Source organism: Dermacentor albipictus, chromosome 1 (assembly GCF_038994185.2).
Source record: "Dermacentor albipictus isolate Rhodes 1998 colony chromosome 1, USDA_Dalb.pri_finalv2, whole genome shotgun sequence".
Taxonomy (NCBI): domain Eukaryota; kingdom Metazoa; phylum Arthropoda; class Arachnida; order Ixodida; family Ixodidae; genus Dermacentor; species Dermacentor albipictus.
In genome coordinates, this window is record NC_091821.1 from 23,635,285 (window position 1) to 23,649,825 (window position 14,541).

At 42.9% G+C, this 14,541-nt stretch overlaps 1 protein-coding gene across 1 annotated transcript in view; it reads left to right on the top strand.

The window, feature by feature from the left end:
• Positions 1–14,541, top strand: part of kel (kelch protein) — a 49,734-nt gene that overhangs the window by 17,485 nt on the left and 17,708 nt on the right. The window contains exons 6-7 of the mRNA XM_065454730.1: positions 3,721–3,987; positions 12,305–12,520. Coding sequence (XP_065310802.1) covers positions 3,721–3,987; positions 12,305–12,520 — 483 coding nt within the window. The remainder of the gene's footprint in view (positions 1–3,720; positions 3,988–12,304; positions 12,521–14,541) is intronic.

A 14,541-nucleotide genomic window follows, 5' to 3' on the forward strand; every position in this document is an offset into this window, starting at 1 on the left:
GTTTTCTTTTACTTCCTGATCTGAGAAAACATACAGATGGCGAAGCAGTAGTGAGGCGAATGCAAGCTAAGCAAGAAGAGAGCAATGCGAGAATGAGGCCAGGTAATGGTGGCCCAAGAAATTTGCAGGTGGTGCACCTGCATGCAGACACTTTTGGTTCATTTAGAGGTACCGAGTTTGCTCTGCGTGTTAAAAATTACAAGTGAGTTCATTTCAATCTGCAAAATGTTTGTTCAATGAAGCAACACTGTAGGCAATTCACTTGCTGTAATAATCTGGGGAACCTTTTTTTTTTTTAGCAGTAGAATTTATCCATATATTATGCATATATCATGTTGCATGGGTGCTATTCTTTTTGTACTTTTCCTATACAGCTAGTGCCTCCCCCCCCTTTTTTTTTGCACGTGCTTTGTACTGCTTCGTTGTTACAAGTTTTTGCCAACTTTCAAAACGTACACTTGTTCCAAAAGGTTGTGTGACTTGTTTTGGAAAATAAATTAAGTGTTTTTGAATTGAGCAAGCATGAGTTTATGAGTGACTGAATATACAGGGTGTCCCAGCTAAGTTTAGCCAGAGTTTAAGAATATGCCGATTCACTCTAAGACGATGCGACCAAATGCATGGTGCTGACTACTGTATGGAATATGTCACGCTATTTTTTTATTCTGCGTAATTGTGTAATTAGTCAAGATTAATTAACCAACTTTGGAAGCAATGAAGTTAGGCAAAACATTCGCATTATAAAGTTGTAGAATACTTTGCAAAACTTTTGATTAGACAGTTTCTAACTTTCTATTTATTGAGCATTAGCGTTTTTCTGCTTTCTGCAGATGCCCACGAAATACAAAAAAACACCACATGACATGGCTGCTTGCGCGCTGTGATTTCAGCTCTTGCGAACGCTCCACATACAAATGCACATAGCATTTAGCCGGGTGTGCTGCCGCTGTGCCTGCTTATCACTATCATGAACTGCCACAAGGGAAGCACATCAGTGGCGTAAATCACGCTGCCAACACCTGCGTCACTGCCCTGTTGCCTTTTAAGTGGCAGCGCACCCTGCTAGATGCTATGTTCATTTGTACAAGAAATGTACGAGAAATTAATCTTGACTAATTATGCAATTAAGCAAAATAAAAAAGACTGTGTGCCTTACTCCATATAATATTCAGCAATATGCATTTGGTCACGTCACCTTAGAGTGCATCGATATATTTTCAAACTCTGGCTAAAGTTAGCTGGGACACCCTGTATATGATGTGTAACTTAACAGAAAAAGAGCAGAGGAAAGCTTTTTATGAGGTCCAATGTAACATTTTCCACAGTGATTGCCACAGGAGTATTAGTCACAAAATAAAGTTAGGCCTTTTTTTTCTACATTAGGCTGAGAAATGGGTGAATTTGATAAAAATAACCTTGTTTGGTAGATCACCCTTATGGGTGTACTGTAAATGTGCCTACTTATATTTTTTCCCCTTCTGTTAAATGTTATGAGCAATGATTGTTGAACCACTTAAAACGGTGGGAAGATCTCTAGACTCAGTATTAGCAGTTGACTAAAATTCCTCGTAGGCCTTATAGCTAATCTAATGAGCAGAGATCCAACCCTTCACATCACATTGCACATATGAACTCTTTTGAAATGTGGATACACTTGCCAGCTCAACTGCTGGAGTGCATATTCACTGCTAATGTTCAGTCCATGTAAATGGCTGTCACTGTTGACTAGCAAAAGTTTTTGCACACTTGTAGGATAGATGTTGCAGTAGCTGAGGGGCTAAGCCATTCTGCTGTTGAAAACGAGGTTGTGAGTTATATTCCTGGCCATGGCAGCCACATTTTGGTGGGAGGGAAGTGCAAAAATATTTGTCTTCTTAGATTTAGGTGCATGTTAAGCAACCCCACATGCTCAAAATTAATCCGGAGCCCTCCACTAAGGCATCCCTCATAGCCCATTGTGCAGTTTTGAGATGTTAAATCCGAAATTTAAATTTAGTAAATGTTAAAATCAACGTACTTTTACTTGTCATTAGAAGGGATACGTGAGAAAAGAAAGGCAAGGTTATTGCATTGCACTTATCGAGAATCTGTTGTAATTTAAAAGGATACTGAAAAAGAATATGAAAAAAATGAGGGAAGCATCAAAATTCAACTCGGAAGATGTGACTGTTCTGACACACAGTGCTTACTTAACATATTTTTAAATGGATGGCTGTATTTTTGGAGGATTGTGAACGTGCAGTCGTTGCAAGCCAACACGCGCAGGGCTGCACGCCAACCGCCGTGACGTCATCTGTGCCAGCTTGCAGCAGCAGCAGCAGCAACCATAGAGTTTCCTACAATAATTACTGGAGGAAACTCTGGTGCTGCTATCAGTCAGCCACCATGGGAATGATGAGAAGTACATGGATTTATCTGATCTTCGTGCTTGTAAATTCAGACATTCTTGTGACTTTGTTTATTACAGTTTATTTGTTGTCATTGTCGTAAGTTTCAGAGCAATCTATACTTTTCGTAGTACTGAAGATGCTGCGAACACTCGCAACCGCTACTAACTGCGACGATTCAGCTTGTCAAGGGGACCAAATCGAAGCACGCCAAGTGTCTCAAGGCATTAGCTTGCCCGTGATAAATTCACAAGGGTGTTTTATGTCTCTTGTCGATGCATGTTTCCGTGGCATAATGGTTTCAATATCGGGCATCTGTGCTAGAAGTCCCGTGTTCAAATCCTGCCATTGGTCTATTTTAATCATGTTTATTTAATTATTTATTATGCAGTACTTTGTTGAAAATGACAAGTTTACAAAGTCATGAAGCTGTTTGAAGCCGGTACGACGAGGGTTAGGCTGATCCATGTCCTTCCCGTAATTCCCATGCTGGCTCAACCGCCCCTATTGCAGCTCCCATAGACACCAGTGCGGAGTTCCCACTAGTAATTATTCTACGAAACTATGGCAGCAACAGAGTTGGGCAGATGGCACTTGCTTGATGTCCACGCACTTTGCTCTTTGCACCTATGTTGGGTGCGATGGGCACACAGCGCTAATCCATATCCTTCAAAGCTTTGGCTCTGCCGGAAAGGTATGACGCAGCTTGTCTCGCCCGACGATACTTTTCTCACACACTTGCGCGCAGCAGCATAGAGCCATTCTCCTGCATTGTGCCAGGTGCTTCACTGATCACATTACAAAGCAGCACACAACACAAATAGCGACTTTGAAGACTTGGGCACAAGCTTCGCTTGCAGAAACAAGTATGCGGCCATGAGGAACTGTGCAGTTGAAACATCATTCGCTGTCGCCTGGTGCCTTCCATGCGGGTGAACAGACGTGGGTGATGGCTGGCACACCGGTATCAGGCACACACAATATCATAGAAACGTCACTTCCTCTAGTTCAGGGTGCAGACGCTAGACTCGGTATTTTGCGAAAAATGCATCAAATTCATTATTTTCTGCTAGCTTCTGCCAGGAAACAAGGTTGTGTCAACCAATTTCAGCATCCATGCTTTCATTTGGGCTAAAAATCTTTGCAGCAAAAGTTTTGTTCACTATCCCTTTAAGTTGTAGATTGGAAACCTGGCCTTTTGTAGCAGATCGAGGAGGCAAGAACTGGATACCCTACAAATGTTTTTTCTTTCTTTTTTCCCCCCCCCCCCCTCAGTAATAGCACAGCTTCCTCCACTGTTCCTGCACCTGTAGCTGGGCTTTTGCACTTGCAGGTATTTGAAGCTGTGATGAACTGGGTGAACCAGGACTTGGCCAACCGAGAGTCACAGCTGGGCTGCCTGATGGAGCATGTGCGGCTGCCACTGCTCTCTCAGGAGTATCTGGTGCAGCGCGTAGAGGAGGAGCCCTTACTGAAGGGAAACCTTCCCTGCAAGGACTTCCTCATTGAGGCCATGAAATACCACCTGTTGCGTGCCGATCAGAAAGCTCTCTACGCTACACCACGGACCAAGCCTCGAACCCCTGTTGGACGCCCTAAGGTTACCGCTTTCTGATATTTTTGCATGTATTAGTACGGTGAGGGCTAGAGAACAGTTTACATGCTGTTTAGTTAGTCTCTCAGTGTCAAATATGCACATAAGCAGAATGCGATTGAAAAAAGCTTACAGCATCTGCATGTACCTTACAAAATGTAGCATGAAAACATAGAAGAATTTAGTGAATCACCTTATTTATTCGCACAGGGAATGCACTCACATAATAAACGTACCCCCGACTTCACTCTTTAAAATTGTGGTTTTCATCCCCTCCTGTAATAATTGCACCTCCATCTTAGGTGCCGTGCAGCCCCACGAACAAACGACCATGGTGTTGTTTCCCCTGTTTACTCGTCTCGACTGATGATAATGCAGTCGACTTCTGTTAATTCAACCTTGACAGGACCAATGAATTTGATCGAATTATCCTGCTGATCGCATTAAACAAGATGCAGAAAGAACACCAATACACCACTGGTTAATTTGCCAGTATTTGCCAAATTTTAAGCGGGGATGCTCCTCAAAAAAACATTTCCTATAGAACATTTCAAGCAAATTTCAAATATGTCATTAATTTATGCGTAGCTTCTACAGTTCTTGAGTTAAGTCCTACACAATGGCAAAATAGAATGATTTTGCAGGCACTGCATTGTGTAATAAATTTTTGCAAAACGCTTTGTGCTGTAGCTTATTTAGCTCTTTGTAGACCGCAAACTGCCGATATCTATTCAAACACTGCGTACAATTACTGGAACTATAAAAAAATGAATTAGGACACATCAACAAATTTTTTTCACAATCACATGAAAATAACCTTGTACACTTACAATTGCCTTATAGTAACAAAATTTGGCATACATACTTTTGAAGATATGTACAGTGCCAATGTCTACTTGAAATTGCAGTATCTTCACGCAGTAAGTTGCAAAAGTACATGGTTACGTTTCAGAGAATTGAGAAAAAAAATTACTTGAAATGTTCAAATTTTTTTTGCATAGTTTCAGTAATTGTAAACTCTGTTCGGCTAAATATCAGCACTTTGCGATCTACAAAGAGCTAAACAAGCTACAGCACGATGCTTTTTGTGAAAATTTATTACATGAAGAAGTGCCCATAAAGATGACTATATTTTTGCATTGTGCATCACTTAACTCTAAAACTATAACAGCTACACAAAAAGCTGTGCCATATTTGAAATCTGCATAGAAAACTCTATACTTGACATAATTTTGAAACCTCTAATACAAGCAATAAAAAAGAAGTTGCTACCTGGACTGAGGAGGCCACCCACCTTTGGGCTCAAGAAGCCTGGTCTCAAAATAAAGTTTATTTCTCTCTCTCTCTCTCTGCTTCGAGGAGCGTCTCCCCTTAACATACCCCCAAATCAACTAGGCTCCCACTTTCTTTATGCCCAAATTGGACTGATATTAAATCTTCTAAACAAAATAGAAGTCTAATGCGCACTTGATCTTTAGTGAAAAAATAGGTGTTGTACAATAGAGGCTGGTTTTCTAGATTCAGCTTCGCCACAATTCATCCGTGTTGTGAGGTAAAGCATACAAACACTGCACAGGCAGTTTCTGTATTTGTATCCAATTGCACTACGCTGGCAATCTTGGCCCAATTTCTTTGTAGAAAAGAAGGTGCACTATAATCAGGTATAACATAATCAAATAATGTGAGCCAAGGTTATTCCTTGAAAATTTTCCAGGGGAAGCTGAAAATAGGCATTTTTTTGTGTTAGGTGACGTGTGTTCAATGCATTCACTGCCGCCTAAGCTCCGCTGAGACAGACGCTGCCACTAAAGGGGTGCTATTGAGGTTTCCATAAGGGTCAGACGCATGCATGCTGCCTGGTAAAATTCAAGTTATTCAGCGAAAGCCAATTTTAGGACTGAAATGATAAAACTTAGGGCCTATATTTTAGGCCAGGACCTCGGGTTGGAATTGAATTAAGCAGAGTTGATTAACAGAGTTATACTGTAACACAAACCACTGAGAGCCATCTCTTGGCAAAATAAAATAAAGCTCTTTATCGAGATGCCAGTGCAACAGGCAATAAAAACAATGTGTTGATAGTTGCACAGCTAAAACGACTGAGCCGATGAGCTGTATGTTAGACCTATATTTAAAGCGAAGCTTGCTTTGCCTGCCGCTCCACGATTTGGCATATTGTGGTGGCGGTAACGGTCGTTGTCGTCATCGGCTGTGTCGTTATCGGGGATACGATCACTTTCCCAAGGTTTAGCGTCACTCTGCACAGGATGTGTCAGCTTATGTGGTCAACAGCGTCTCTGGCACCGTGCCAAGCTCGCTATCTTCACTCAGTGAGTGTTGAGGACACTTTCGGTTGTCTACTTTAATGCATCTGATGCCAAGCTACACAAAATCATACGAAGGTGATAATTTCCCCTCAGAATAAGACCCACCTTGTCTCTGCACGGTACGCCACCATGGCTGATGACCACTATGAGACACGTTCGTCGCCAAAGTCTACTGCATGTTTCTTACTGTGGTGCACCATTTTGTCTTCCTGGCTCTTCATAGCTTCACTTAAAGCCAATTCCTACAATGCGTGGGATCTGCATAATCTTCTACTTCAAAGGTGACCATTCTGTGACAGCATTGTCTGTTGGTCGTTTTTCTCCCTGTCTTGCATTTTGTAGTGGGGAATGGGCCGTACTTCTAGTTATTCACGTGGATTTTAAGACAAAAGGCTTAACAGCTTTCTCACGCATGGAATGGGGGGGAGCATGGGAATAGTGCTGCCAGAAGGCGTTTCGATGACTGGTGTAAGCAGCACAACAAGCTGCTTGCTATGACTTGGACACGTCGTGCCTTCTCAGGGGCTGAAGAGCACAAAGCTGTCTTTGTTTTCACATTGTGGACTTGCATGTTTACTGCAAAGCTAAGTGTTCTGGTGCATTCTTTTAGTTGATACCCATGAAATTTCCCATAAGGTTCCCATAAAATTTACCCTTCATATTAATGCACCCTCAACTTCGCTTTGGTTTTCGGGGAAAGAAGTGCTTTCATTAGGTAAATACGATATAGGGAAATAAAACATGGAATAAAATTTGTAACAAGCATCTATGTGTCTGAAGTGAAAGATTATCAATACCATTGATGCTCGCCACACTGAGCTGTAATAATTCAGCAAGGAAGGCCTGTTAAATATAAAGTCGGTTCTATCCAAAATTATGGCCGTGGTATGTTGTGAAATGGTGGAACTTTGCATATATCGCAATCTAAGTCAAAGTCAGTAGCAAAAACCATAAGAACATTGAACATAAAATAAATACTAATAGATAAACAGGTTTACAGATAATTTGTACAGCCACATGGCACGGCGCCTTGTTGTCCGCCATTTTCTGGATGATGGTTGCTGGTATAGGGTAGTTTCCCTGCACTAGAGCATATACTATACAACCGCACAACAGCATTGAGCCTGCCAGCTGGCTCCTTGTTGCTGATGGCACCAGCATCGGCTGCAGTTTGTTTTTCATGCAAAACAATGGTTGGTAGGATAAGCTGATGTCTTAATTTTGGGCATCGTCTGTAGCGTGGTAATACATAGCACAAGCTTAGTAGTAGAAGACGTGTGCTGTAATAAAAAACTAAAACAGAAAAATTTATGTAAGGTGTTCTTTAATTGTTAATGTTAACTTTGTTCTTACTAACTTACCGAATTTACTGAAGTAGCCTAACTGTATTACTAATGTAGGTTGGCAGTGTTGGCTCCTTTCTTGTAAGACTGTAATGACGGAAACAGTTTAAATAGGGTCCTTCAATAAGTTGTGTCTGGTCACGAAGCTCCTACTTAACGCTATGGGAGCGCTTCATATTATGCAAGGGTCGACTGCCATTATAGGCGTGTCAATATTGTCAGCACAACATGCGAATCACCGCTCCATTTCTGTGCAGTGTTCAAAAATTTTAATGCAAAGAATTTTGAAATAACTACAATGCCATGTTTCATTTCTAAGGTCACCTGCATTTGTAACAGCCGCCTAATTCATAATTCAAAAGGCACACTTGGGAATATGGTTAAAAATTGGCTGTAGAGCGAATGCATGTCACACTTTTATGTAGTTGCACGTGGAAACCCTGCGTTGCTCTATTTAGCTGCTCATGTTTCAGCTTTTGCATGGTACATCTCTCTGTGTGTATGATGGCATGCTTCGTGATAGCGACAGTGTCTACAGTCTGTTGTGTGCCTGCATGTCGGTAAAGTTGCAAGGGTGCCTAACTAAGCTAGCTAATTAATCCACGAAACGCACTAATATCGGCCCTAACTGCATAATAACTAATTAAACTAACTAAACCAACTAAGATAGCTGAACTAATTAACTATGCAGCTAAACTAAGGTAATAAATTAATAACTAACTTAACGGGTTTATGTTAAGTAATACCTAAGCTAACTGACTGACTATACTCGCTAATAACTTAACTGTGTAATAACTAACCTGTCTAACCAAATATAACTATAAATAACTAACTAGAATAATTAACTAACAAGTAAAATATAACTACAGGTAGCTGGGGTGGAACTCCTGTGCGAATTGCGCCATTTTGATAAAAACAAATTCTTTTGCCAAGCTGCGCCAAACACAGAAAATTGACCGAAATTGCACCATACTGCGCCAGAACAGCTTCGGAATGTGCGCTGCAGCAGTAGCCGCGAACAGCAAGTAGATTTGTTCTCCGAAAAAAATTGCAGCTGTTCACATTCTGCACACCGCATGACGGCGCCTCCCACACAGTTTTTCGTAATTTTTTCGCTTATAACGCTGGACTTTTCAGCACTTCCGTCAAGTGGCTGGCACATGCGAGACCACTCGCGGCTGACCTCACTGCTGTCGGAATGGCCTGGGCAGCTGTATTTAGACTGTATTAGAATATGGTTGATTGCATGGAGCAGCTTAATTCTCCCTAGCTGAGGCACAAAACAATGACAAGTAGGCTGAGGGTACTGCGAACGAACTAGGTGTAAAGGAGGCATGTGCTGCAGTGGGTCCAGCGGGCAGGCATCACTGTCCCCAGGCCCTGTATAACGCAAAACTATTCCAATCTGTTTTTATGCCCATAAGGACAAGGCCTGAGCCATTTTCACCTAACATGAAGGGCTAATGGCAGATTTGGAATAAAAACAGATTGGAGTAGTTTTACATTGTGCTAAAAAATTAAGCATTAAGTGCTTCGGAATTGCCCTGGTCTATTATGTAAAAATGGAATTAAAGAAAAGTCGTAATTTCACCCGAAAGGCGAAGCATCAATTGCGATAGCAAATTAACAGACAGCTCTACTAAGTAACGTTAGTAGCTTTATCAGTCGTGTAAACTTGTAATAATTCGCTTACTAACTAAATTAACAATAGTGGCATCACGCACACACATGCAAACTTAAACACATCTTACTTAATCACTATGCACACTCGCTGTCAAAATGCTGGAGTGAGGAAGCGCAGCAGCAGCAGCGGGCAAATAGACTTTCGTGCTGCCTCCTGCTGCAGCACAAAATAGGCGGCAGAAACAGAGCAAACACGAAGCTATCAGCACTCGGCGCATGCACTCTGTCCCCATGCAAATCGCTTTCAAGATAGGGCCCGCACAGCTGCGCCATATGTAGCAGCCGCCAGAGTAGAACCCCCCTTCCCCCAGTGCCTTGTACGCGACGAAAGGCAGCGCTTCAGCTTCAGCTTAAAAGGCCCCTCATTTTAGCCTAAAGGGCCCCATTTTGAGCTGACAAGCGCAAAGCATACGATGCACGATAACGATCGTGTCTGCAAAGTATTACATTGCCACGCACCGCGGAAAGATCTAAAATTTCGATCCGAATGCTGTTTTCCCTTCTCCTTGCGGCCACCGCACTCCAAGCCGGAGGATGACGTACACGTGCTAGTGGGCCTACATAAACATGTTTGTTGTGACGTCGCTCGTGGTGACACGCGAGTTTAAAAATTATTCTAGGCAACATCTGTTATTTGTGTAATATGTTGCTTGAATAGACGAATTAAAGCTTATAGAGAAATAATAAAACACACAAACCAAATGTCTGCATGTTTTTGTTTTACTTAAGAGAGATGTACTTCCATTTTGTCTGCTTGTCCCCACGTCGTGCAATCGCATGCGCAGACACCGAAACTATGTTTTTTTTATCGTGTTCCAGTGCAGGATCATGCTCTGTGATCCGCTTGTGTCTGCCTCAGTATTTGTGTAGCCCTGACTTATAAGGGACGACATGGCCACAATTAGTACATGATCGGGGTAGTTGAAGAAGTATGGGAGAGGCCTTTGCCCTGCAGTGGGCGTAACCAGCCCGATGATGATGATGACTTATAGAGCTAGTCAGGTGTCTTCGCACACAGCGTGCAAAATCGTGCGCTACGCGAAACGAGACAATCGCAACAGCTCGCGTGCGATGCTGTCAGTGGAAGTGCGCCGCAGCACAGAAAGCGAGGAGGAAAAAGAATGAAGGTGGAGCCCATGACGTATGCGTCACACAATCCTCAAGGTCCGGTATGGGAAAACGCAGGGAAGGAATTTCGCTTGCGGAGGCTAGACGGTGCAAGTGAAGAGAGTGTCTCACTTAGCAGTGGAGCTTGCCTCCTGAAATCATAGGTTCGTGGCACTGAAATATTTATATCTCGACTATTAATGAGCCGATATGAAAAATTCTTGCGGCAGAATGCTTCCCTAGAAGACACGTAACTTCCAGCATATAACCAAGATTTGCTATGGGGCCTGGTGAAGGGCCCTTTAAGATGTTGCTTAAGACAGTTGCAGTACAGTGCTCTTGTTGGTTTATTCTGTTTCGTCATGGTTTCGAAGTGCGCTGGCGTATCCCATATTCCATTATTTCACCAAAATTCAGATTGGTCTGCTTCAAATTGCTTCAAAGTCAAATTTTATCTGCTCCAAATAGCTCCAAAATGAAATTGTCTGCTCCAGAGTGCTCCAAAAGGCAATTTTACTTTCTCCAAAAATAGCTCCAAAATGACTGTGGGCGGCAGTCCCACCCCTGATGTAGTTTATTAACCAATGAAATAAGTAAATAACTAATTATCAAGCTAATAACTAAGCAAATTAATATTTAGTATAACAAACTACAGTATCAGAACTGAGCTAATGAACTAACAAAGCTAAACAATTAAGCTAATGACTAAGCTACTAACCAAATATACCTAAGATAGAAAGCTGAAACTAATTTAACAAAACTATTTACCTAACTAGCAAACTAAAAATGTAATTAATTAAACATAACTAAGTAATCGGTTATTAACTAGCTTAATGAACTAGCTAACCAAATATAACTAACTTATCTAACAAACTAGCTCGACAATAGTGTAAAAAGCCGGCATATCCCACGCCCTTGGGGAATTGGTGTTATGCGAAGCAGTGTGAAGGGAGCCTACGAAGTTAACGAAACGACCATGAGAGCACCAAGACGTAGGCCGCAGTTCCATGACCTACATGACACGCATGTCACGACCTGTCATTTATGTTCATCATACACTCTTGTCGTACTATGCCAATTTGAGAGCTATGAGAGCACCAAGACATAGGCAACTGTTTCATGACCTACATGACAAACTGTCTTGATAATCATGTCATGACCTATCATTTATGTTCTTCATACACTCTTGTAATATATACTATGCCAATTTTGGTACCTACCAAGTTAACGAAATGACCATGAGAGCACCAAGACATAGGCGCTGGAGTGCGTCATATATAGAAGGCGGCCAAGGAAGATGACGATGGCTGCTAGACAGAGTAATGCCATCTTTGTGATTTAAGCGATCAATATTACAGCTCTAAACACGATATTTAGTTGCCTGCAGTAGATTTCAATTTGCATACATGTCAAACACTGTTGTGAATGCTTCATGTGTTTGAAACATATCATTGGTGCTGTTTCCACGGATTGTTTTTTGAGCAGAGCTTGCACATTGTCCACATGTTAGTAAAGATGGATTGTCAGCATGTGTAAGAGAGACGACATTGGGTCAGTTTGTGCTAAATAGCCAGGATTCTGCTCCCTAATGTGTAATTTTATGCTCTGATGGGACACCAGGTACATTGTTGGTGTCACGGCAGGTCTCTGAGCTGTCTTAGGAGAAATATGTGCACTGCAGCAGGGTAGTAATTTAACTCTATGGTGGAGCCATCTCCTGATATAGCATGCTGCTGTCAGTGCACTAAAAGCCTCCATTGGGAGTTAATCGTTTTACATTTGACTTGCCTTTTGCCACCCTGTGTCTGCAATATTTAAAGCATGGTGCCCCTTACTTAGTTGCCCTGTGGGTATTGTGTGCAGATGCTGCTCGTGGTGGGTGGCCAGGCACCCAAAGCCATTCGCAGTGTGGAGTGCCTGGATCTGCAGCGTGAGCGCTGGCTTCAGTTGGCTGAGCTCCCCAGCCGCCGGTGCCGTGCAGGCCTAGCCCTTCTTGATGGACGTGTGTTCACAGTCGGTGGCTTTAATGGCTCACTACGTGTGCGAACAGTCGACATCTATGACCCCGTGAGGGATCAGGTGGGGATTTCCTTCATCCAGAGTGTCTGGCAAAGGAATGCAAAGGAAGTGGTAATGAAAGGAGAACTCAGGGGAGGGCAGGCCCCTATTCAGCCTTCTTGAAACACCTTTTGCCTGTTACAGAACTCAGATGAAAACACACATGCACACACTACTCACATGCACACACATTTCTTAATTATTACCACAAAGTGTGATTTGTGTGCTACCATAAATGTCCTGTATTGATGATGACAATGATGGTGGCTTGATGGCCATCATCATCAGTCTAACACGTACTATGACAAAACATTTTTGTCTCATTTCTTTTTAAAAATGATTTAATGGACCGTGGCTAACCCACTTATCATGGAACAAGGCTTCAACTTTTCCAGCTTATGACATAATTATTTTGTCCTTTAATGTGACCAGTTCATAATACACAAATGCAGTGCGTCTTCCTGGGTTGAAACAATGTTGTCGTAATTCCACCTGGTGATCCCATGGTATCGCAGACCATTAGCTTTCCAGTCAGCCGAGCGTAGTGGACTAGACCACACTGTGCTGCCAAAGGCTGAGTATGTTGAGCACTCTCCTGTGCTGCCACTTCAGTTTTTCCATTCTACTTCTCTCGCACTTCTTTGCAGTTAAGGTAAGAGAAGAGATAAGGATAAGAGAAGGTGAGGGGGCACTTTCTATTCCTGGAGAAGGGACAGCAGGCAACCCTCTAATCTAGGCTTATTACATGCAGAATGCAAACAAGCCTGGAGTAAGGGGGAAAGACTGTTCTCCACAAGAGATGACTCAATGCACTCAACTTTACGGCAGCATGTTGCAGCCTGAGACCACTGTTGTAGTTGCACGTATAATAACGCAAGTTAGAAAACACTCCTTGTTAGCCTTTGGAGATGAGCTGCTGTGAGGCTCACCCAGCGAGCAATGGTAAGAAAAGGGCACCATGCTCCTCCACTCCAAACCACACAAAGGATGCTATGGCTGGATTTGTTGACTCTTTGACACGGTGCAGACAAGGTTCCAGAGTCAGAACAAATGTGAGTTTATTATTAGCCTAAGAAGCACCACAGTATGACAGTCACGGCATACAGACAGAGACCCTTGCTAGACTTATTGACCATGCATGGCTGCTGCACTAGGCTAACTGTGTAGAGGTCTACCAAGCTCAAGAAGTTGCAGGAGCAAAAGTGCTATGTCCAACCAGCAAACCTGTAGAGAATCTGCTGTGGCGAGGAAGTGCTCAACGGTACAAAGCTTAAGGGTTAGGGGGTGGCTGTGGGGCTGTCACAGGGAGGCCCATCAGGGTTTGGCTCGGTGGCGTGTGCTCACATGAGTGACTCGATCTACGGAAAGAGAAATACAGTTTGGTCGGGAAAGTACCTTCAGTGTGCTAGCCATGTCCACCATGTTGCTGCCAGGGATGCAGTTCTCGGAGAGCAAGAGAGAGAAATTTACTTACATGACAAAGAGGTGGGCCTGAGATCAACTCCTCTAGCCTGCTGCTCTGCGTTGGGTTAAAGGGAAAGGGACAGAAATAAAGGGAAAGAAAGACATCAAGCTTGGCAAAAGACGATCAGCATGCACGAGCAGAGGATAAGGTGTGGGACGGTGCATTAATGTTCATATTGCAAACCATAGTAACAATGTACAGTCAGATCTTGATCATTTAAATTTGAAGGGGCCCGAAAATTTGTTCAAATTCAAAGAAGTTCAAGTTAAAAGAGGGACTTGTTTTTGAAATATTCGTGCACCATAGCGCTATGCACAAATGGTGCGAGTCGTGAAATAATGGGGCACGCAAGTACACAGCGAGTGAGGACCACAAATCTGCCCACGCCGGCCAATGCTCGCTTCCCGATAACAGCAGAAAATTAAAGTTCATGGAGCAGGCTAAGCTGACACCAGGCTGGCGGGGCTGGCGGCAGCGTGGAGGCGGGCGCCCATGGAGACCGTTGAAGATGAGGGGATTAGGAGGGAGTTGAGAAAGAGGGCAAGGGGAGCATAGTTGCGAAGAAGGGCCGAAGGGA